Here is a 22839-nt window from a genome sequence, read left to right as displayed (position 1 = left end):
TTTCACACACCTTTGAGAATATTAAGGAGATCTCTGGCATGCAGGTGTCATCACGATGTTTTCCTTCACCGTTCAAGCAAGTAATACGTAATTATTTAAAACACATAGGTAGGTGTAGTTCCAAAAAGTTAGAGGTGCGTGCCCGGGATCGAATCTCGGCCCCAGACTACGAAGCCGACGACCTAACCACTAAGCTATCATCGTGTTTAATAATTCATAGTAGGTTTAGAACCAAATTATTTAGAGCTGAAAAAATAATAAAACTTCTATTCACTCACATAAATAACTATCATGCAAATATTTATTCTTGAATGAATTTGAAAGAACATAAATATTATTTGATACAAAACTGAAACCGTGCACTATTTTCAAGTCAAACTCAACTCAAACTCAAAATCATTTTTATCCAAAGTAATATAGTATAAATTTAAGTAAGTGTAAGTATCAGTAAGTTTTATTACCTATGGTTTCAGCCCTCACCATTTATTACTTAATTTTCTTATTAGGTCAACCTCACAACAAAATGATCCTAACACAATAATCGCGTGAGAATAAATACCATCATCATAAAATTAATCACTTGTACTGAAACGTACGTGTTACTCGGGAGGCAATAAAAGAAACCACAGCCAATATTAAATTTAACGATTTAATATTGATTTGCCACCATCAGATGAGCTCCACGTTCCATATATTTATTTGGAGGCTACTAATGGATGAGAGGTCTTGTTCACTTTGCCAGAGCTCATCGCGACGCGTTGTGGCGCCTCCCACCGAATATCGCATAAAATATGTGACGCTTTTTAATTAAAATTAGATTCAAATGTACTGATAAGGAAATTTAATAATTCATTATATAGAGTTAGAAAGAATCGAATAGTGCATGTGTTTGAAGTGCCGATGTCGATGCCCTAAAGATAAAGTATAGTAATACCTACAACTTGCAGAGTCAAATGGCGGAATTTACTTTCCAACAAGAAAACTTGCATATATTGACTTGCTAGGCATAGTACAAGTGGCATGCAAGTGACTTGTCAGAGCTTACTCCTTCAAGTTTAAGAGGGCTCTTTCCGTCACTCGTTTCATACAATCGTAGTTCCAATTTCATTTGAATATTAAGCAACCAAAGTCCATGAAATTTTGCAGACATATTCTAGAAACTAATATCTATGTCTGTGGTTTTCCAGATTTCTGTTAAAATATTCGGATTCAAAGTTACGCGGTCTTTAAAATTTACATACAAATCTTTGAGCCCCTGTAATTTTAAAACTACATATTTTTAGAAAAATCTAAAACACCACAGACACAGATATTAGTTTCTAAAATATGTCTGCAAAATTTCATGGACTTTGATTGCTTAATATTCAAATGAAATTGGAACTACGATTGTATGAAACGAGTGGAAACGAGTGACGGAGAGAGCCCTGTTAATTAAAAGTTAATAATATTATTATAAGCCCTAATTCACACGAGCGTTATGAAAGCGTTGCGTTAAAACCTAGTTGGCGGGTATTGTACGCGTTAAAAAAGCGTTGACGTGTGAACAGATACTTAGGAATTCATTTGTTCTATTTGAACGCTTTTTTAACGGACGTTAAAAAGCTCTCGTATGAATGAGGCTTAAGACTTAAATTATTTACTAATGTTTTGTATGAACTTTTGAGTAACATAATTTTAACTCAGGTTAAAGTAGTTGCGTGATTTCGTAAATACATCTGAAAAGTATAACCTACATTTTATGAGATTTGGCTTACCTTTTATGTCGATGAAAATACTATAGTAGACATGATTTTCTGCATTGGTAATGCCACTACTTAGTTAAAGTCCTGGAGATTGACATAGGCTATCACTTTTTATTCTCATACTTCTCACCCCGGAAAACCAAAAAGTTCCCACGAGATTTCAAAAATCCACACGGATGAAATCACGGGCATCAGCTTGTTATGAATATAAGCCTCAATCATCATCTACGTTAAAAAATATCTAGATTCTGCTTCAACTTGCAGAAGATTCTTTCAATTCTAGACTACAGGCCCATGTTTAAAAATGGGTGGGTCATATGAACCACCAGGTGACGTATACAGGACGATATAAGAGCATAAAATAATAAGTTTCAGCACTATGCCGTCACTTGTAAGCTGTCCAACAGAGTGCTGGTGAGAATTGAAAAGTGCAGGTAGAGTGAGTACATTTTGGTCATATATTTTTGTACGGCATTTTTACCATCGATAGATCCATGAAAAATAATAAGAAAGCGCGCAGTGCCGTAAAAAAATGGTGCGCCACAAAGTCAGTAAATGTTTTGATTTTCTGACAATTTCCGGGGTAAATTTGGTCATTTAATTCTGTACGGCACTAGTTTCATACTGTTTCAATACAGCCTCTAATCCATTATTCCGCAACGCCGTACAAAAATCATGCGACAAGGGGAAAAAATTGAGGGTAGCAACCCTCTCTCTTTCCGTGGTCCGGGGGGTGATTTGACAAAGTACGGCTTTGGTTCCAAAACATTATCTAGCACTCAAAAGTACTATTAAAAATAATGCCGTAAAAAAATTAGTGTTCATTTGAATGTGTATCAATAATTATCTTAATTTCATGGTATACTTAATTTTTAAAGCTGTAAAATCATTTGACTCTGTACGGCAACTTTTTTTTTAATATGATAGTGTAAAATACTATTGTTATATAGTATTGCCGTTCAAAAGAAACTGTTCTAAAAAAAATTATAGATAAATACAAAAACTGAAATTTTTCAAATTATTGCAAAAGTTTAAATATTCATAGATTAATAAAATATAGCAATTTTCTACGCTTTTCCCTTGTTTTAAATAGAATTAAGATAAATAAATTAGGAAAAAATTATGCCGTACATTTTAATGCAGACCATATCTTTTAGGCTGATGAAAATGACGCTACCATTTTAAGGGTGTAGTACTTTATGGCCATCTGATACTGTACGGCATTAACATATTTTTGAAGAGAACAATTGATAATATGATAAAATCACTATGCCGTCTAACTGAAGTGAACGGGTGTGTATATAATATCCACATCCCCTACAAACCTTTGGACCAACGAAAATGTACGGCATGTAAAAAAATATTATCTATGCATAAAACACTTTCAAAATAAATTAATTTTATGTTGTTTCAAATCACCCCCCGGACCACGGAAAGAGAGGGGGTTGCTACCCTCAATTTTTTCCCCTTGTCGCATGATTTTTGTACGGCGTTGCGGAATAATGGATTAGAGGCTGTATTGAAACAGTATGAAACTAGTGCCGTACAGAATTAAATGACCAAATTTACCCCGGAAATTGTCAGAAAATCAAAACATTTACTGACTTTGTGGCGCACCATTTTTTTACGGCACTGCGCGCTTTCTTATTATTTTTCATGGATCTATCGATGGTAAAAATGCCGTACAAAAATATATGACCAAAATGTACTCACTCTACCTGCACTTTTCAATTCTCACCAGCACTCTGTTGGACAGCTTACAAGTGACGGCATAGTGCTGAAACTTATTATTTTATGCTCTTATATCGTCCTGTATACGTCACCTGGTGGTTCATATGACCCACCCATTTTTAAACATGGGCCTGTAGTCTATTCCGTTTACCGCCACGAAGTTCTTTTGTTTTGAGTGCAATTTTCTATAACAACTTAATCAAGTCCTACCCAAAGAGGCATTCACAAAAAAACAAATGTTTCGTTAAAACGAAAATAATATAACATTTTGAGTCTTTAGCGCTTCCACAACATTTTTTGCGGCGCGCAAATTATATGAAATCAATCGAAGGAGGCGGTGCGGCGCCTACCCAAATTGAGTTGCCGTTTAGAAGATTTGGTAATAAAACGTTCGAAAATACCCTTCAGCTCGCAAAAAACCATACCACACGCACGAGCTCCCATTATTCCCTATAATTTAATAGGAAACGACGAATTTGTGCGCGCACCCAAAATAATAGGGTTATTCTGATTCTATTTTCAAATTCCACGTATCGAGTTGATTGTTCGTGTCAAGGAGCACTTTTGGGCAAACAGATCTCAAGATGTTTGTTTTGATGGCTCCAGTACATTTGATGATAAAAAAATTCGATGTTTGTAATAATTATGATCCCGTTTGTATTTGTATTTTGTTAAGGAGGTTTTTGCGGTTAGATACCTCTTCAGTTAGCTTGCGATATAAATGATTTGCTATTTTAAAATAAAATTGATTCATTACTTGTACAGGTAACAGTTACAAACCTAACAAGTGTCTTCAGCACTTGTATTAGTTGTTAAAATATTTAATTTATCATAACAATTGTAAATAGTGGGTTTTTTGCTTAAAACTCTACACGTGAACAGAATTATGTGCCTAGCTCATTTTTAAAATGTAAATTGAGTTGTTCAATAATATCTAATTCTTTTTAAAATGTTTTGTTCATTCGATTACGTTTGTGACAGAAGTTATCAATTTAACATTGAAATAAAAACGTAATTTATATTCGAATTGCTTTGAAACAGGCCTGTTATCAATATTATAGGTTTTATTGTAACATCTGGTGGCAACAATTACGCGTTGGGTGGTCAAATCAGGGTTGTGTCGCGGATAAAAAATAACACACTTACTTGTAACAGTGTTTAGTAAACACTTTGCTTTGTATTAAACTCTGAATTCGAGATGTTTAACAAACTGACGTGGTATTTTTGAGTTTTTATAAGCAATTGCTTTCTCTGAATTGTTTAACTTTGAATTATTATTTTTAACCCCCGACCCAAAAAAAGGGGTGTTATAAGTTTGACGTGTATCTGTGTGTCTGTGTATCTGTCTGTGGCATCGTAGCTCTTAAACTAATGAACCTATTTTAATTTAGTTTTTTTTGTTTGAAAGGTGGCTTGATCGAGAGTGTTCTTAGCTATAATCCAAAAAAATCGGTTCAGCCGTTTGAAAGTTATCAGCTCTTTTTTAGTTACTGTAACCTTCTACTATGCAGTATAAGCAGTGATAGCTTGGCGGTTTAGACGTCGCTTGCCTATTCAGGGGGTCGGGGGTTCGATTTCGGGCACGCACCTCTAACTTTTCGGAATTGTGTGCGTTTTAAGCAATTAAATATTACCTACTTGCTTTAACGTTGAAGGAAAATATCTTAAAAGGAAACCTGGATGTCTGAGAGTTCGTCATAATGCTCTCAAAGGTGTGTGAAGTCTGCTAATCCACACTTGCCCTGCACCTTGCCCTGGTGAAGTATGGCGTGGACGTGGTGGACGTGGGGAACTAACCTTTCTTATTCTGCGAGGAAACTCGGGTTCGGTAGTGAGCCTGAGATGAGTTGATATGATGAATATCACTATTCACACTAATATTATAAAGGCAAAAGTTTGTGTATAATATGTGTGTGTGTATGTGTATGTTTGTTACTCCTTCACGCAAAAACTACTGGATGGATTGGGCTGTAATTTAGAATGGAGATAGATCATATCCTGGATTAGCACATAGGCTACTTTTATTCCGGGAAATCAAAGAGTTCCTACGGGATTTTTAAAAAACCTACATCCACGCGAACGAAGTCGCGGGCACCAGCTAGTGTTCAATAATCCTACATTCAATTACATAAATCGTGTCTTGATTGAAATACCTAACAGATACGTGATTAGTCCAAAAAATTTTTGTAGGTAAATAACGTTTTTCACTTATCGGTTATATGTAACAAATATCGTAATCATTATTATTATAAAGACATAAATTGATATTGAAATATTAGGTTGATTTTTGAAATTGGTTGTATTTGGACTTAATAAATCACGAAGATTCCTAAAATTTCAATTTAAAAAATCTTCTATTAATTATGTAAATTTTATCACTACGAACCGGTACATGCCTATAAAACGTCTTAATAATCTATTCTATGAGAAATATATTATTATGACAGTGATCTCGAATAATGAACATGATTTTGAACGTGCGAATATTGATTGTGATGGTTGCAAGTGTAAATTAAAAATTTATTTTTAAAATTTATTTAAAAAGAGCTGATAACTTTAAAACGGCTGAACCAACTTTCTTGGATTATAGCTAAGAACAGTCTCGATCAAGCTACCTTTCAAACAAAAAACCTAAATCAAAATTGGTTCATTAGTTTAGGAGCTACGATGCCGAGCTACGATACAGACAGATACACAGATACCAAGATACACACGTCAAACTTATAACATCCCTCTGTTTGGGTCGGGGGTTAAAAAATAACATTTATTTAGCTATTTCTTGTCTGACAACTAGATAATCTATACTATCTATACTAATAAATAAAATTGGAGTGTCTGTCTGTAATTTCGAAATAACTACCGCATATTAAGGTCATATGGTTATTTGAACGATACTATAACTGAATCACACGTTTTTAAAATTTTTGTCTGTCTGTCTGTCTGTCTGTCTGTCTGTCTGTTTGAAAAGGCTAATCTTTGGAACGGCTGAACCGATTTTGACGGGATTTTCACTGACAAGTAGAGGATTGACCAGGGTGTAACATAGGCTACTTTTTTAACCGACTTTCTAAAAGGGAGTTGTGTTTTTCTACCTTTGTACACCGAAATCTCCGAGATTTCTGAACCGATTTGCGTCATTTCTTTTTTAATCGATAGAGGAACTTTGCGACATTGTTTCCTAAAAAGTTTGGAGTCCAACTCCTCAATCCTGATGCTGCAGGGAATCTGACCAATCCACGCGGGCGAAGCTGCGGGCATCAGCTAGTTATTATATAAGTGTCTTTTATGCCACTTCTGTGACTCTACAACTGAAAAAGTCGACAAGAAACTCGGCAGTTCTTTTCAAATCAAAAAATCACAATTATTACCAATGTTACAACTTACAATTTAAAGTACATTACACCATCTTCTGGGCAACTGAAAGCTCAGGCAGTCGCTTCCTATTTCAACAAATAAATAGATTTTGATTTTGATTTTGATTCTACACAATGTTATCATTAAGAAATTCATCAATTTGTATAATAATCTCGATTTAATAAGTATATTCCTACAATCAAAGTATTATATTATGTTTGACCCGATTTCGAGTACCGTGACAACTCCTTACTTAATCATATTATTATTATCAACCGATAAGAAAAATGCGATGCCCTTTTTTGTTACCATAATAAATACGTTTTTACTTTCGATACACTGTTATTACTTTGCAATTCAAGATAGAAGTTGTAATTTTGAGTACAAGATAAAAATAAAGTAGAAAGATAGCTAAAGTTTTTTTTCACCAAATGTTGCAATTTTCGTTGCAAAATGGAAACTCTTTTACTTTTTTCATTGTTATCTATTGCCTAACATCGCGGATAAGGCGATGACCCACTTAGAGTAGATATGCGAATTTTATTTTTCGTTCAGTAAAATACAAAACGTTTTAAAAGAGTTACTTACTATTGGCATAAATAAAGATTTTATAATATTTAATGAATCTGTTACTGTTTTATTTAAAGACATTTAGGCCCACTTATACAAGAATAGTTAAACTTATTTGGTTAAGTTTTGTATTGGCAAGAGCCAAGTGACAGTATTAAAAATTTAACTAAATAAATTTTGAGTCCTTGTGCAAGGAGGCTTTTTTAATAAGTAAATAAATACATAGAGCATCGCATTCGCGTGTCCCTCCGCGTATGACGATAGAAAACTCAGAACATGTTCAAATAATACCTATCCATGTCTATTATGCACTCCAAGACAAGACTGGCAAGGTTTGATGAGTATAAATTAACTACTTTAAATCGGCACCATGCAGTTAGAAGACTTCTTATACAACATTCCATGCATATTTATATGGAATGAATCCTCAGTTCGCGCGACCTTTACTTTAATCACACTAATATTATAAAGGCGAAAGTTTGTATGTGAGTGTGTGTGTGTGTGTGTGTATGTTTGTTACTCCTTCACGCAAAAACTACTGGACGGATTTGGCTTAAATTTGGAATGGAGATAGATAATATCCTTGATTAGCACAGAGGCTACTTTTTATCCCGGAAAATCAAAGAGTTCCCACGGGATTTCAAAAAACCTAAATCCGCGCGGGCGAAGTCGCGGGCATCGGCTAGTTTCTAATAATGTGGAATACATTTGCATTGGGCAATAAGTTTGGAGAGCAGAATACAGTGTATTAGTGTCAATGCCGCATTGTTTGTGGTCTCAAGTCTAGTCGGCTAGACGGCAATCCGATATTGGGTGGCTGAAAACCTTATTGATAGCAAATAAAAGATAACATGACATCTCTTGCTCGGGAAAAGGATTTGTTACAACTTTATCAATGACAACTTGGAAAGTTTGTGTTTCGGTGCGATGTGGCAAAGCTGATTAGAGTCGGTACCTATTTACGAGTAGAATCCATATTCTTTGGTCCTTTTACTTTAGCATTGTAATTATACTAACTATCATACCTACGCAATCTTTGTGTATATTTATTCCTAGAAATAAACTATATTCACGTGAATGAAGTCGAAGTAAAATACGTGTGGTCACGTCTAGCTGGCTAGACAGCGGTCTGATATTAGTCGGGTAATGTGTTTATTGATAGCGAAGTCAAGATTAGATACAGTAGCGACGAGCGGAGGCTTCCTATCTGTCATATAAAATGCCCCTTAGTAGGTAGGTACCTACATGCCTACATTCTCAAAGGTGCAGGACAGACTATGGGTTGCTTTTAATTATGTTCACAGTTGCAATTAAATGATAGATAAACTTGTATGGGAAACACAGATGAAATTCCTTTTCTCCAAATCAATGCCCGTACTAATATTAGGTATAAATGCCGTCTGTCTGTCCGTTTGTATGCAAGTCTGTCTGTCTTCACGGCGCTTCCGTTTAACCTATTTTTACATAATAAGAGAGAAAATAAGAGAGTTCCCACAGGATATTTTGAAACCTAAATTCAGACGGATGACGATGTAGGCATTATCTAGTAATAAATATGGGCCATTTTATTTATCTCAAAAAATATTATTAGTGATAAAATATCGTAAAAAATTATAACTGATTAAAGAATATTGAACAATAAATAAAAGACAACTAAAATATTTTGCTACAATCGAGATCCTCATGTGTGCACTAACCTTAACCAGGCCACTGCACTGGTAGGTACTATTTTCAGAAAAAACAACATTTATCTAAAGAACGTGAGTTTCTCCTTAGTTCTATACTCTCAATAATATCTTTCGAACCTATTCGTTATTTGTATCATTTAGTAGACAGTCGTAATAACATTGTCACACACTTAACCAAGGCCTTAGCATTGAAAGATCGGGACCTTCAATTGTGGGCTGTATAGTATTTGCAAGAAACATTTTCACGTACACAATGTATATTTGTTGAACATTGTGACCTTCATCAGACTGAACTGGATTACCTTTATTATGAAGGTTTCCATAAAAGAGGTACACCTAAATAGCTTTTGCATGTAATTGCGTCTATCACACTTATCTTTTTACTAGAGGATGCCCGCGACTTCGTCCTCGTGGATTAAAGATCCCGTGGGAACTGTTTGATTTTCCGGGATAAAAAGTTGCCTATGTCAATTACAGGGACGCAAGCTACCTCGGCACCAAATTTCATACAAATCGATCAAGCGGATGAGTATTTAGGAATCCCGCGGGAACTGTTTGTTTTTCCGGGATAAAAAGTAGCCTATAATATTATGTCCTTCCCTGGAATGTATCCTAAGTCTGTAAAAAAATTCATTAAAATCGGTTCAGCGGTTGAGCCATGAAAGCGTAGCAGACAGACAGACAGACAGACAGACAGACAGATAGACAGACACACTTTTGCATTTATAATATTAAGTATGGAAGTATGGATGAACCTCAGTCTTAGTGCCTCTTCTTTCATTATGATCAACCCATCCCCAGCCAACTTCTGAGCACGGCCATGTTCTATGGGAATGAGAATGGTTTTAGCCTGGTTTTCTCATTTCATCCCATCACCTAACTCCAAAGTCTAAACGCACGTTTCGTTCCAACACTGAAGTGTGTTTTAAAGATAGACTCTATATTTTTTTTAATTTTGTATTCCGATACAAGTTAGCCCTTGACTGCAATCTCACCTGGCGATAAGTGATGATGCAGTCTAAGATGGAAACAGGCTAACCTGGAAGGGAAATGGTAGTTTTTGTTAAACCCATACCTCCTTTAGTTTCTAACACGGCATTATACGGGTACGCTTAATCGCTTGGCAGCACGGATCTGCCGGTAGGGTGTTAACGAGCTACGGCCGAAGCCTCCCATCAGACCATTAGATTTAGAAATTTTAAAATTCTAAACCCTGCCGGGAATTAAACCCGGGACCTCCTACTAATAAGACCACAACGCTTACCACTGCGCCAGAGAAGTCGTCAAAACACATAGTACAAACTTGAGTACAAAGTGACTTTGCTTTAAAAAAGCAATAAACATCGCCAACTACCTACCTACCTAGAGAGAGCTCTTTGCTTCGACTTATAGCTTGTAAGTGATAAAGCTTATCGGAGTCCACCGACTTTGGGTGTCAAAGTCATACCAGTTTAATCTGAATGAGCGCGAAAAATTCTGGATTAAACTTGCATTGGTTACCCAAGTTAAAAATAGCAAAATGGTAGCGATAATCCAATGGCCAAGCAATACTTTTTCACCAAGATATAGGGTTTGTAGAATCAGAGTTTGTAAGTAGAGTTAGAAATCCAAAGTAGATTGTTTAATTTGAAACAGTCTATAGAAAGCGCTTTGAATATAATAAGAAATTGTAATAAGAAACGCGATCAACACACGATGTAATGGTTAATGGTGATAAATCAATGGGTGTAACACCACATATAAAATGGTTGCCGTTGTACCAGTTGCGTGTACGCAATTAATTATTTGTAACGAATATTTTACTTAGATCGAAAGTTACATATTTGAAAGATGGCGTCGTAACTTTAGGATGTATCGTTTAGGGCTGCTTCATTTCTTAAACAAAAAAATTAATAAAAAAAGATTGCCTTATTATACACGGTACCATAATAGAAAATAGTAGAGATGTGATGTTAAAGTTCTAATATTTTGAAAAAATTCGCGTCGATGCGATTGCATTGAGCAATGAAAAAGGTACAGATAGATAGACAGACAGAAATTTCGCATTTATAATATTAGTAGGTATGGATGTTCTACCCATTCCTACCCCTAGCCATATAGCTCTTCTCGGTTTTTCAAAATAATTTCAGCAACTCAATAGAATAGGTGCCTAACATGTGGCATTCAATAGATTTTTCCCTCTGTATGCGCATGAAATGTCGATTAACTCAGAAAAATGAAGTCATCCAGTCATTAAACATTTCAAACAGTAGGTAAGTCGAGCAATAAACACTTCAGTTCGCGGTTGTAACTAAATAATCATCCTTATCTTTTTATTTTCATCTCCGTTTAATGTTGCCTAAGACTAATAACTGTCGGTGTCTGCTTATTACGATAAATCCGAAAAAACCGGCCAAGTGCGAGTCAGACTCGCGTACCGAGGGTTCCGTGTCACGTGGAAGAACGTGGAATGGAAGAGCCACAGAAGGGATAGTTAAAAAAAATCAATCAATATTTTGTAATAAGTAAAAAGTTACGTTACGTTAATAAATTGTTAATTTTAGCCATAACAAAACAAAACACAGTTAAAGGAAAATATAACAATATGTACAATACAAAGATATCTACAAAGATATGTATATCATATTTAAGTACACTTTTATTTTATTAGTAATAATATATTTTATACATACTCCTTATTTTAGTCCTTATGTTATTACACATAACATAAGGACTAAACACAAACATGAGGAAAGACTCAACATTTATGGGACGGGGAATATCGTTGTTTTATAGGTACGAGTACATTTTAAAGTACATTTTAAATGTACTCGTATGTAGTATGGAGAAAAGGCAGGTAGGTATAAATAAAGAGCGCAGTCTAAAAGATGAATCCCGAAAACATGGAAAAACCTTTAAAACTGTCTAACTATGAGAATGTGTCAAATGTAGCAAGCTGGGAAAATTGCAAATCCATGTTTCCATGCGAGCACAAAGTTTTAGTGAAGGAAATTTTGTCAGTCGTAACTTGCATTGTAGCGCAAAATGACAATAACTTTTATCAAAACTCGGATATCCTTATTTAAAATATTGATTTTCCAAATTATAGTCTACGATGAGTGTTATTTTTTATTATGGCTAACCTTTGGCTAACATAATTTACATGAATAAGCATTTAAATAAAAAGGGTTAAATAAAAAGTTATCAGCGCTTTTCTAGTTTCCTTATAGAGGTTTTTGTGTCGGGGGTTTTTTAAATTTTAAGTTTAACTAGCCTTTTTCAAAGTATAACAAACGGCACGACAAACAAAACCTATTGCAACAATGGTAACAAACCGAACGCTACTAAGGAAGCGTTGGAATTTAACTCAAGATTCACCTCAAAAGCTTACAGACCTACCGCAGTGGAACCTTAGGATTAGCCGCTAACCTCTCTAATCTGAGAGTAGTCTAAACCGCTTTGCCGTGTTTGTGGACTCTACGTGATATCTTTACTAGTTAACGTGTAAGTAAGATATCTATGTTAATTACTCATAACACTCGTAATACTGTTTATAACAGAGGAATAGCGACAAAGGAAAACGCCTAATTAAGTTTTATTTTGAAAAGGACCGCTTTGGACGCCAATCTACGGCATTTTAGTATCTTTCGAGGTAACAAGTGTAAATTTTAAAAATTTATAACGCCCCCGACAAGTGAAGGTTACAGTAACTAGAAAAGAGCTGATAACTTTCAAACGGCTGAACCGATTTTTTGGATTATAGCTAAGAACACTCTCGATCAAGCCACCTTTCAAACAAAAAAAAACTAAATTAAAATCGGTTCATTAGTTTAGGAGCTACGATGCCACAGACAGATACACAGATACACACGTCAAACTTATAACACCCCTCTTTTTGGGTCGGGGGTTAAAAATAAAACAGGTCAAAGCCGGGTTGGTGCACACCACTCTGGCATGGAATATTTTTACTAATAGATATTATACTTGATTGATAAATTTAAGTACTCATATTTTTCTGTGAAACTATTGTCTACGACATTGTCTTGACTCTTGGCCCCATTATCTGAAGCTATCGCGAGATGACGAGTATTACGCAAAAGTAAACTCCATATTCGATTTGTTTGGTACCACCCAAGGTCTCTCGAGATAACATTTTTTTACGAGGGTATAATCAATTTTGATTAAAACATTATTTTAATTAAACACGCGGATCTCTGTTTGTTCGATAAGTTTTATTGATTTAAATGTTAATTAGTTTAAGGATAATTAGAGATAATTGGTCGGAAAAATATAATGGGTAAGAATAAAAAAGAAGGCCCTGATAAATAATATGTCTTACCTATGTTGCTTACCTGATTGTGTAAGAGAGGCCAAAAATAGTTGTAGGTTTGATCTTAGGCTTTAGAACATACTCTTATTACCTAAAATAAATAAACCATAGTTCCATAAGTACTAATATTATAAATGAGAAAGTGTGTCTATCTGTTACCTTTTCCACGGCCCATCCGCATAACCAACTATGGTAAAATAATATACTATATAGGCGAAGGCAGATATACTATGCTACTTTTTATCCCGGCAAATGAAAGAGTTCTCACGCGAATTTTAAGAACCGTAAATCCATTCGGACGAAGTCGTAGGCCTCATCTAGTGTTACATATTTCCTCTACGTATAACCAATACTTTTATTTTAATCGTGATGATAGTAATTTTATAGTGTACCTAAGTAGGTAAACCAATGATACGAAGAGCCTAGGCAATTTGTTATCGCTACCTAATATTTTGTTCAATTAAATCAGCCGTTATAGCGTAAATGAGCCTTCACAATATTAGTAGGATATTTACATTGGATTATCTATCTATCTACTATGACAATTCGCTTTAACAGGGCTCTCTCCGTCACTCGTTTCATACAATCGTAGTTCGAATTTCTTTTGAATATTAAGCAACCAAAGTCCATGAAATTTTGCAGACATATTCTAGAAACTAATATATGTGTCTGTGGTGTTTTAGATTTTTCTAAAAATATCTAGTTTTAAAATTACAGGGGCTCAAAGATTTGAATGAAATTTTTTAAGACCGCTTTAACTTTGAAACCGAATATTTTAACAGAAATCTGGAAAACCACAGACATAGATATTAGTTTCTAGAATATGTCTGCAAAATTTCATGGACTTTGGTTGCTTAATATTCAAATGAAATTGGAACTACGATTGTATGAAACCAGTGACGGAGAGACCCCTCTTAAGTAAACATTCAATGTTAGTCGTAGATACAACCAGGTTGTCAGAAAATGCAGGTTACAAATAAGATTACATCGATAGAACATTATCAGGATGATAGCCGGTTGTTGACCGATTCGTCGGCCATTACGAATGGCCACGAATAGATCTAGAAGAAAAATCTTTAATAAAAAACTTATCTTTAATAAAAATACAGTTGAAATATATCCAAAAATAAATTATAAGTACTGACTCTACGACAAGGCCAATAAAAATTGTCATTTTCTTCAAAATTCATAATTTGGTGTCAAAAACCAATATACCTCCTTACTTTTAGCTTACCTACAAATATAGTCTTGTGGAAAATTGGTTCTCGAATAGTCACATACATAACTAATTACAGTCGTAATTTGAATTCCTGTTCAGTTCCACAACAGAGTTCTGTTCAGAACCACAAGCAAAAAATTAATCCATTATTTCTTATAGGTAATTGGGTATTAGTGATAAGATAAGCATGCGTTAATTCTTTCAAAAAGTGATGAATAATTCTCGACTTTAAGATAAAAAAAGTAGAAATTTCGGAATTCTTGGAAAACCCGATGTTTTAGGAAGACTAGTTTTTCTTGGCTCTAACGATAGATTACTACAAAAAACCAAAGGCAAGTTTATGGCTTCAACGATATAACACCATAAATTAAAAACAAAGTTTCTAGTGTGATCTCAAGAATAATACTGTTTTCATAATTATTGAAGCATGAAAATCTGCTAATCGATAGGCACTAGTTTCAGCATTCTATATATTATACAATATGTAGTACAGTTATACTAAAAGGGGTTTTGTATCAAGGCCGTAGTAAAAAATTATTGACAAAAATGAAGTCATTACGGTCATTACCTATAAAAAATGGAACTGATCTATACCGTGCATCCTTGTGTAAATTCCAAACTGCAGTTGTGGTTTACTAGTAGCGTTTGATGAGTGTTTGACTGATAAAACACAGAAGTGGAGCGCGACAAATCACGTTTTAACCACGTATTGAATCAAGAATGCGGTACTATGAAATAATCTGATCGCACACTATCGCCAATAGTAAAAAGCCGCAAGAATGCAATACAAAACGCATAAATGTTGCTATCGAATTATATGAGAAAGACGAATGACAACTGTAAATTAAAAATTTACAACACCCCCGACAAGTGAAGGTTACAGTAACTAGAAAAGAGCTGATAATAATTTTCAAACGGCTGAACCGATTTTCTTGGATTATAGCTAAGAACACTCTCGATCAAGCCACCTTTCAAACAAAAAAAACTAAATTAAAATCGGTTCATTAGTTTAGGAGCTACGATGCCATAGACAGATACACAGACACAAATTAATAAAAAATCAGTAGGTCCTATCTACAGAAAAATGCATTGCGTGACCATTCTGTGGTCTCGGACATCGATGGGTGTCGACTTTCGATGTCAACTGCGTCCCTCAATCCGTTTGAGACTAGTGGCAGTGTGCGATCAATCATAAAGAAAATTGTAGCGCTGCCTTATGAATCTACATGAGGAAGAGAAAACGTATTGTTTTCCGTAGTGCCCTTTGCTATACAAAAGGCACAACAATTAGACACACATTGCGGACAGACGGACAGACGACTTTTATATCAATTTAAGGCTGTCATAAACTAAGACTGCAAGAAGATGGATACCTACTTTATTTTAGTTTATCTAACTTTGACAGTGTAAGGACAAGAAGTAGATCTTGGTAGTCACAGCCAAGAGACGCCAGTAAGTACCTACTCCATGTTCTAAACAATCTCTTGGCAATTGTTGAATTTGATTCCTCTTTCCCCTTCAACAAATATACTTACTTGAAGGATATAAAATCTTAATTAGATGTAATACGGGATAGTATATTTTTTAGAGGAAATACTCATATCTACGTATGTCACATACCTATACCATCGGCTTCCGAGCGCATCCGGGCGTATGAAAAGTATCTGAGATTTATAATACTTCCAAGTAAAAATGAAAATTTATAGCGGCGGTGCGATCAGAGAAAAATGTTTACTTTGTCGTGTGGAGATTACGTGTTTTCAAAAAATTTGCCTACGTAGGTATAATACAGAGTATGTAAAGTACAGAGGTTGGTCAATGTTGACGTTTTTCTTGTTACGAAAGAAATATGGCCCATTGGCGTGTTTGTCTGTTTCGGACAAGTGTTTGTGTCGGTGCGCGAGTGACCCCGCAGTCCCCACACACAACGCTTTGACAGAAAGCTGGAGTACGGTACTTTTAAGCCTCATTCGCACGAGAGCTTTTTTAACGTCCGTTAAAAAAGCTCGTACGGATGAGGCCTAAAGAAGACTATATCTTTATTGTACCTATGTAAATAAAAATATCACAAAATGACCACCAAGGCACATAACTTATTACTTATAAATAAGTGGACAATAAATATTTATTTGCTGCTTATATCCATACTTAATATTATAAATGCGAAAGTGTGTCTGTCTGTCTGCTACGTTTTCACGGCCCAACCACTGAATCGATTTTAATGAATTTTGGTACAGACTTGGGATACATCCCGGGGAAGGACATAGGCTACTTTTTATCCCGGAAAATTGAAGAGTTCCTACGGGATTAAAAAAACCGAAATCAAAGCGGGCGAAGCCGCGGGCACCCTCTAGCTAATAATATGTTTTTAAACCTATTAAAATAAAACGTGAATTAATAATATTCAACAATAACTAAGTAAGTACATAGTTAAATTTAAGTAGCAAAGCAAATTAGATAGCGGCACGTTTTATTAATTTATCAGTCATTCAGAATAAACAAACGTAACGAATTTTTCAGAGATCAAATAATGAACCAACGTGTTATCAGTGTTTGCGAAGACTTTATAATATCATGAAACAAACATCTTTAACGACTTAAACAAAAAAATAATTAAAAACATCTGTGCAATCGTTGATAAAGTCATTGCAGACACAGTGTCTCGATGTTCAGTAATTTCAGTAAAACATGAAAAAATCGCAAGCTTTTACATAATTATGTAGGTACATTTTTGTATGGAGATGATAAAAATGACGACGTTTGTGGCAAATCGATTTTGTATTAATATGACAGAGCACAATATATTGTTATGTTACTACAAGCAAACTTGAAGATCTATTCTACCTCTATTGTAACTCAGTACAGACGTAGCCTCAGTACTTACAAAATCTGTTATAGGCAAGATTCAGATAGACAATACAATAATTAGGGAGATATCAGTCTCAATATTTATCAATAAATAACGTTAACGTTTAACCAGTAACGTTATTGAATATAACATCCTTCCAATGAGAGGATCCATTGAGTAAAATGTACGGTTGTCTGTAGAACGACTTTACCTAAACATTAATGATATAGAAACTCACGGAAATCCATTTTTGAAATATGCAAACAGTATAATAGTAATAGGTATGTACATATAAATAAAGTTTTTTTGCGAAGTTCGCAGGAACACGAAGTCTGGGTGTGAAAAATGCACTTCACTTAAGCAGCTCCTCTTCTAACAAGAGAGCTCGGTCTATGCCCACAGTTATCTAGACAGGGCTTGGTTACTCAGCTATCTACATCTTTTTACTGTGGAAATTTTGCGTAATAAACGATTATTATTATTATCTCGATACACTTTTATAAACTGTCCGCGTCTGTGTATTTTTGTAAGCACCAGTCTCAAAAAGTTTCTGATTATTGTACATATTCCAGAGAACGGTACCTATAAAGTAGATATTATAATCCATAATTTTGGTCAACCGTGCGAAGACTGAACAAGTCAGTCAGTAACGATATGAGAACGAATGCTGTAGCATCCCACTTGATTTTCATTTCAATGGTAATTCACGGGTAAAGTAATATAGGTCAAAGAATCTGGCAAAAGGTATCAGAAACGTCATTCCATTAAACCGTTAAAACGCGTTATCACTTTCACGCACTCACAGAAACTATCGAAATTATAACAAATTTATGTTCTTGAAGCGCCGGCCCCAGGCATTTTATTTCTTTTAATGTTAATTGAAATGACATGGTCGGTGTCACAGGCGGTCGTCTGTACTTTTTATTTTTATTAATTCTTTTTTTAGTGTCCCATCGGGTTTGGTCATCGAATTCCATACTCGAACTTTCCTCTTTCATGTTATCTAATCGATGACCGGGGTAGGCTTACATGTCACTGATTTTGATGACATGGGAACTCCCTTTTATTGCTCTTCTTGTCTCGAATAATCAGGGATGAAGTAAAGATATTTTATACGGATTTGATCTGAGGAAGTAAGTCATTCGTGAACTTACGGTATATTAATACTTCGTGGATTTCCATCAAACATAGAGACGATTTTTTACGCTTTTGTAGATTTTACTAGGCTATCTAGAAATAGAAAGTTTTATTATTCAAATAAACGTTATAAGTTTCTGCTTTTTAATCGTCAAGTGAAGATACCACTGATTTAGAAAGGTGGTTACGCTTCGTGAATAAATAAACATGGAAAGAAACCTTACGCTTAGTACCTAATAAATTTCGCCTATGATATCAAGCCTCAAAGTAAATAAGATAATTTTTATCTAAAGAATCTAAAACATTAATAAAATACATCTACGTCATAGAGTAGCTAATATTTCAGCAAACAATAGATTTCATGAACATTGAACTACCTACATATCAACGTAAATAGGTAACGCTTGAGATTGCTGAATTAAAAAATATTTTGGATACTTAAGCACGCGTATACTTAGAACATATTTTATTCTTATTAGTTTTAATTAGCTTCACTTTCTTTCTATTTATTTTAATTTTAATATTGAGACGGATTTTTCAATTACTTAACTGATTCTTATAAATCTTCTGACATGAGTTCCGGTTTGCCGATTTAAACTTAAAAGTTGTGAAGTAGGTACGGCTATTTCTCTTCTCCGCGTTGTATTCACCATAACTAAAGGTCATGACCCCTTCCACCAAGGAATCTATCGTAAACGATATGTCGAGCAATTTTCCCTTGGTTCTAGCCTCATAAAATAAATATTAGGTATATTCTATGTAATCCTATCTTTATCAATCTTGTATTCATTGTCCAGCAATAGATTAATATTTATAGAGGGTTCATTTTTGTATTTTGTAAGTGTTCAAATATCATTAACGATTAGTTTGTTGCACCTATGACTTTCTCGATTCTGTATGAGCATATTAGTAATTGAATTTATTATGTGACCACAGGCGGCGGGGTATCAAACGGTTACTTATGAGTTACATGGATGGAGTGTAACTATCCGTGTTGTTAGAAGTGATTAAAAATTCCTTGGATTTTTAACCACTGTAATTAATTTTCTGAATTAATAATAGAGTAATACACGCGATCTAAGATAAATTTAAAGCATTTTTCTATCTCCATATTAAATTTAATACATAAATACAATGTTATAAATAGGTGTTTACTTATAGAATTTTACGAAACAGTGCTTAGTATGCACTTTAACACATGGGTGGCAATAGTTTATTACTCATTTTAATTCACTAATCTTTAGTTTTAATATTTGTAATCATTCTACTCCAAATATCCCGGGACGCATCTCTAAATTTTGGGATTTATATCTGTTTTAAGCAATACTTACTAATAAGAGTTACCTACTAATAGTACTTGCTTTAACGATGAAAGAGAACTTTGCGAGGAAACCTGCATACGTGAGAGTTCTCCATAGTGTTTTCAAAGATCGTAGTCAAAGATGTGTGAAGTCTACTAAACTCAACTTGACCAGCATGGTGGACTTTCATTCCGAGAGTACACTCGATATTAGATGATGAGGAAACTTCAGTAAAGATAGCGAAAGCCTAAATAAATATGTATATTAACTAAAATACTTTTCTTTGTTACAGCGAATCTCACTCTCATCTCACGCGGCTCAAATCTGGACCTGCTCATCCACTCACCCATCCACGACATGTACCTGTGCTTCAACCGCTCCCGCTTGATCGGCAGGCGATTGGTAAGATCATTAAAAACCCTTTTATTTTGCACACGGCAAGGCCCTTTGTTTTCTTGAAGTATTTGAACAAGCTCGTAGATTCACGAATAAGTACCTGTTTTCTTTTGTTATAACTAGTAGATAAAAGGCCCACTCCTTTTTTTTTCAACAAAAATGTTCTTGCTACTCTGTGACCAAGAATTAATAAACGTTTTCTTGTTGTCAACAGTCGCGATTTCAAGCAGAAAGACAACCAACCTGTTTATTCAAAGAAGAATTCGTAAACGGTTACAACCGTTACCACCTGGTGCGGAACGAAGACCGATACATAGGATTCAACAGGAGAGGTGGCCAGATGAGACGCGGGAAGAGCCAAATCCCCCAGCGACAACAGGAGTGTTTTTCATTCCTGAAAATAGCTCCCGAATTCAATATAGAAATCCACAATGATATCCTCGCCGGCAACAAGCCCCGGCGCAGGCCCCGGCCTCCGGCGCGGAACTCCCTGAAGCCCGCCTGTCGCGTGCGGCACCATCACGGCAGGCATCAGAGGCGGAGGCTCTGTGAGGGCACGTAGACCTCTCGTCTCATCGTTTGCAGCTCATTTACGCTTCAACGCTTCACGCGTTCCGTTGCCAGCTGTCGATGGACCCTGTGAGTGGACAGAGTATTAGTCAACTACCGCAGTATTATTACAGTGACGAGGACTGGATAGCGTTAGGTGAGCGCTCGGCCGCGGCGTGTCAAACGTCGCATGAATGGTAGCTGAAGCGAGAGAGAGAGCAAACATTTGAATGGGGAGAAAAAGTCGAGCCGGGACGACGTTTGGAGCTGTGAAATTCCTTAAGGTCGTGTAACATTGTGGCGCGTTTGCTCTTCTGCCTGCGCTCAGACTCATGCTCTAAAAGGAAAAAGTGTTCTGTAGAACGAGCAAATAGTAGTCTCGCTAGTCACGAGTCTTCCGACAGACCACCGCTGAACTTTGATGCCTGTGCGCGACGAGGAAGTATGCGGTGCACCGTGCGTGCGCCGGAACAGAATCCCTTTGAACGTTTCAGTTTACGAACCTCGATTGCTCCGGCTGGCTCGCCATAGTGTAGTTACAGCGCCTTTACGCCAATTCTCAGTGTATTATTATTTAATGCTTTACTGTTAATTTAGTACAGATCGTGTTATCTGCTTGTAAATATAATAAACGTGTCTACTTATTTATCAAAAATAAAAACCTTAATCAAAATTTGTAAGCGTAGATGTTAGTGTAAAGTTGTATTAAAATGTTTTGTATTTAATAATCCGACCAACTGCTCTCTTGTGATTAGCCACAGTCGATAATGTTCGTATGACCTAGATTTTTTCTGCCTCTACCAAAACACCTTCCTTAATGTTTTTGTTTCGGATTAAACTTTGTGGATTAATGTATGATTTTGAGCGGTTATGTACATATTATTTTTAAGTGTTTGTCTGAGAGTGATAGGTTTCGAATCTCTTCTCGTCCTTATTCTAACTTCTCGATGTAAAACGGTGTCTTGATTATTTATTTGAAAAATAAATTTAGACAATATAGGTAAACACAAGTGTAAATTAAAAATTTATAACACCCCCGACAAGTGAAGGCATCTTGACAGCTTGACATAAATTTGTCAATTGACATAATATTAAGAACCTAACGGTTATCTAACCTTCTTTTGTACAATAAAACTAGAAAAGAGCTGATAACTCTTAAACGGCTGAACCAATTTTTTTGGATTATAGCTAAGAACACTCTCGATCGAGTCACCTTTCAACCAAAAAAAAGTAAATTAAAATCGGTTCATTCGTTTAGGCGCTACGATGCCACAGACAGATACACAGATACACAGATACACAGACACACAGATACACAGATACACACGTCAAACTTATAACACCCCTCTTTTTGGGTCGGGGGTTAAAAATATGAAACTGAATAAAGAGACATCGTCTATCTGTTTTGCGCCGACGAAATCAATGAATTAATAAAGGACATTGTAATATTTAATATTTAAATAAGATCTGTGCCATAGTGTGGTGGCAGTGTATGACCTTGTGTTCGCATTGTGTTTAGTGTGTTAAGTTTATGTCTGTAAACTACGAGTAGATAAAATTGTTTAAACGTAAGACAAATAACAGATTATAAATCATAATATATCCTACGCCCAGTGTCTATTTAAATTCCAGTATTTTGTAAAACTTTGATGTTGCTGTAACCATTTAGTGAGCGTCGCTTTCGTTTCATTCTGATGAAACGTATAAAAGACATAAATACATTCCAAACGATGAAATGTAAAAATAGTTTACGATATATACGCTTAAATACACAATAAATTTGTTATAATAATATGACACTGTTTGTGTAACGCCGTGTCTATATTTATAATTATTCAGATGCTGAAAACGAAATCATATAAATGCTAAGAAAAATTACGAAATTAAATCATATTTAACTCGCATACTCCTTTTTGTTATTTTTCTCCTTATACCTTACATTATGAAGATGCCAGCAGGAAGTAACTGGACGAGGAAAGTTGAGGACCGGGTGTG

At 35.2% G+C, this 22839-nt stretch overlaps 1 protein-coding gene across 4 annotated transcripts in view; it reads left to right on the top strand.

Moving 5' to 3' along the window:
- Nucleotides 1-21849, top strand: part of LOC123870038 — a 132073-nt gene extending 110224 nt beyond the window's left edge. For all 4 annotated transcript variants that reach the window (XM_045913199.1, XM_045913200.1, XM_045913198.1 and 1 more), the window contains 2 exons: nucleotides 20192-20301; nucleotides 20510-21849. In XM_045913199.1, coding sequence (XP_045769155.1) covers nucleotides 20192-20301; nucleotides 20510-20857 — 458 coding nt within the window. In that variant the 3' untranslated portion in view covers nucleotides 20858-21849. The remainder of the gene's footprint in view (nucleotides 1-20191; nucleotides 20302-20509) is intronic.
- The last annotated feature ends 990 nt before the right edge of the window (nucleotides 21850-22839 follow it).

Source organism: Maniola jurtina, chromosome 12 (assembly GCF_905333055.1).
Source record: "Maniola jurtina chromosome 12, ilManJurt1.1, whole genome shotgun sequence".
In the NCBI taxonomy this organism is placed as follows: Eukaryota; Metazoa; Arthropoda; class Insecta; order Lepidoptera; family Nymphalidae; genus Maniola; species Maniola jurtina.
Note: the sequence above shows the minus strand (reverse complement) of the source record. Positions and strands in the feature narration are given on the sequence as shown.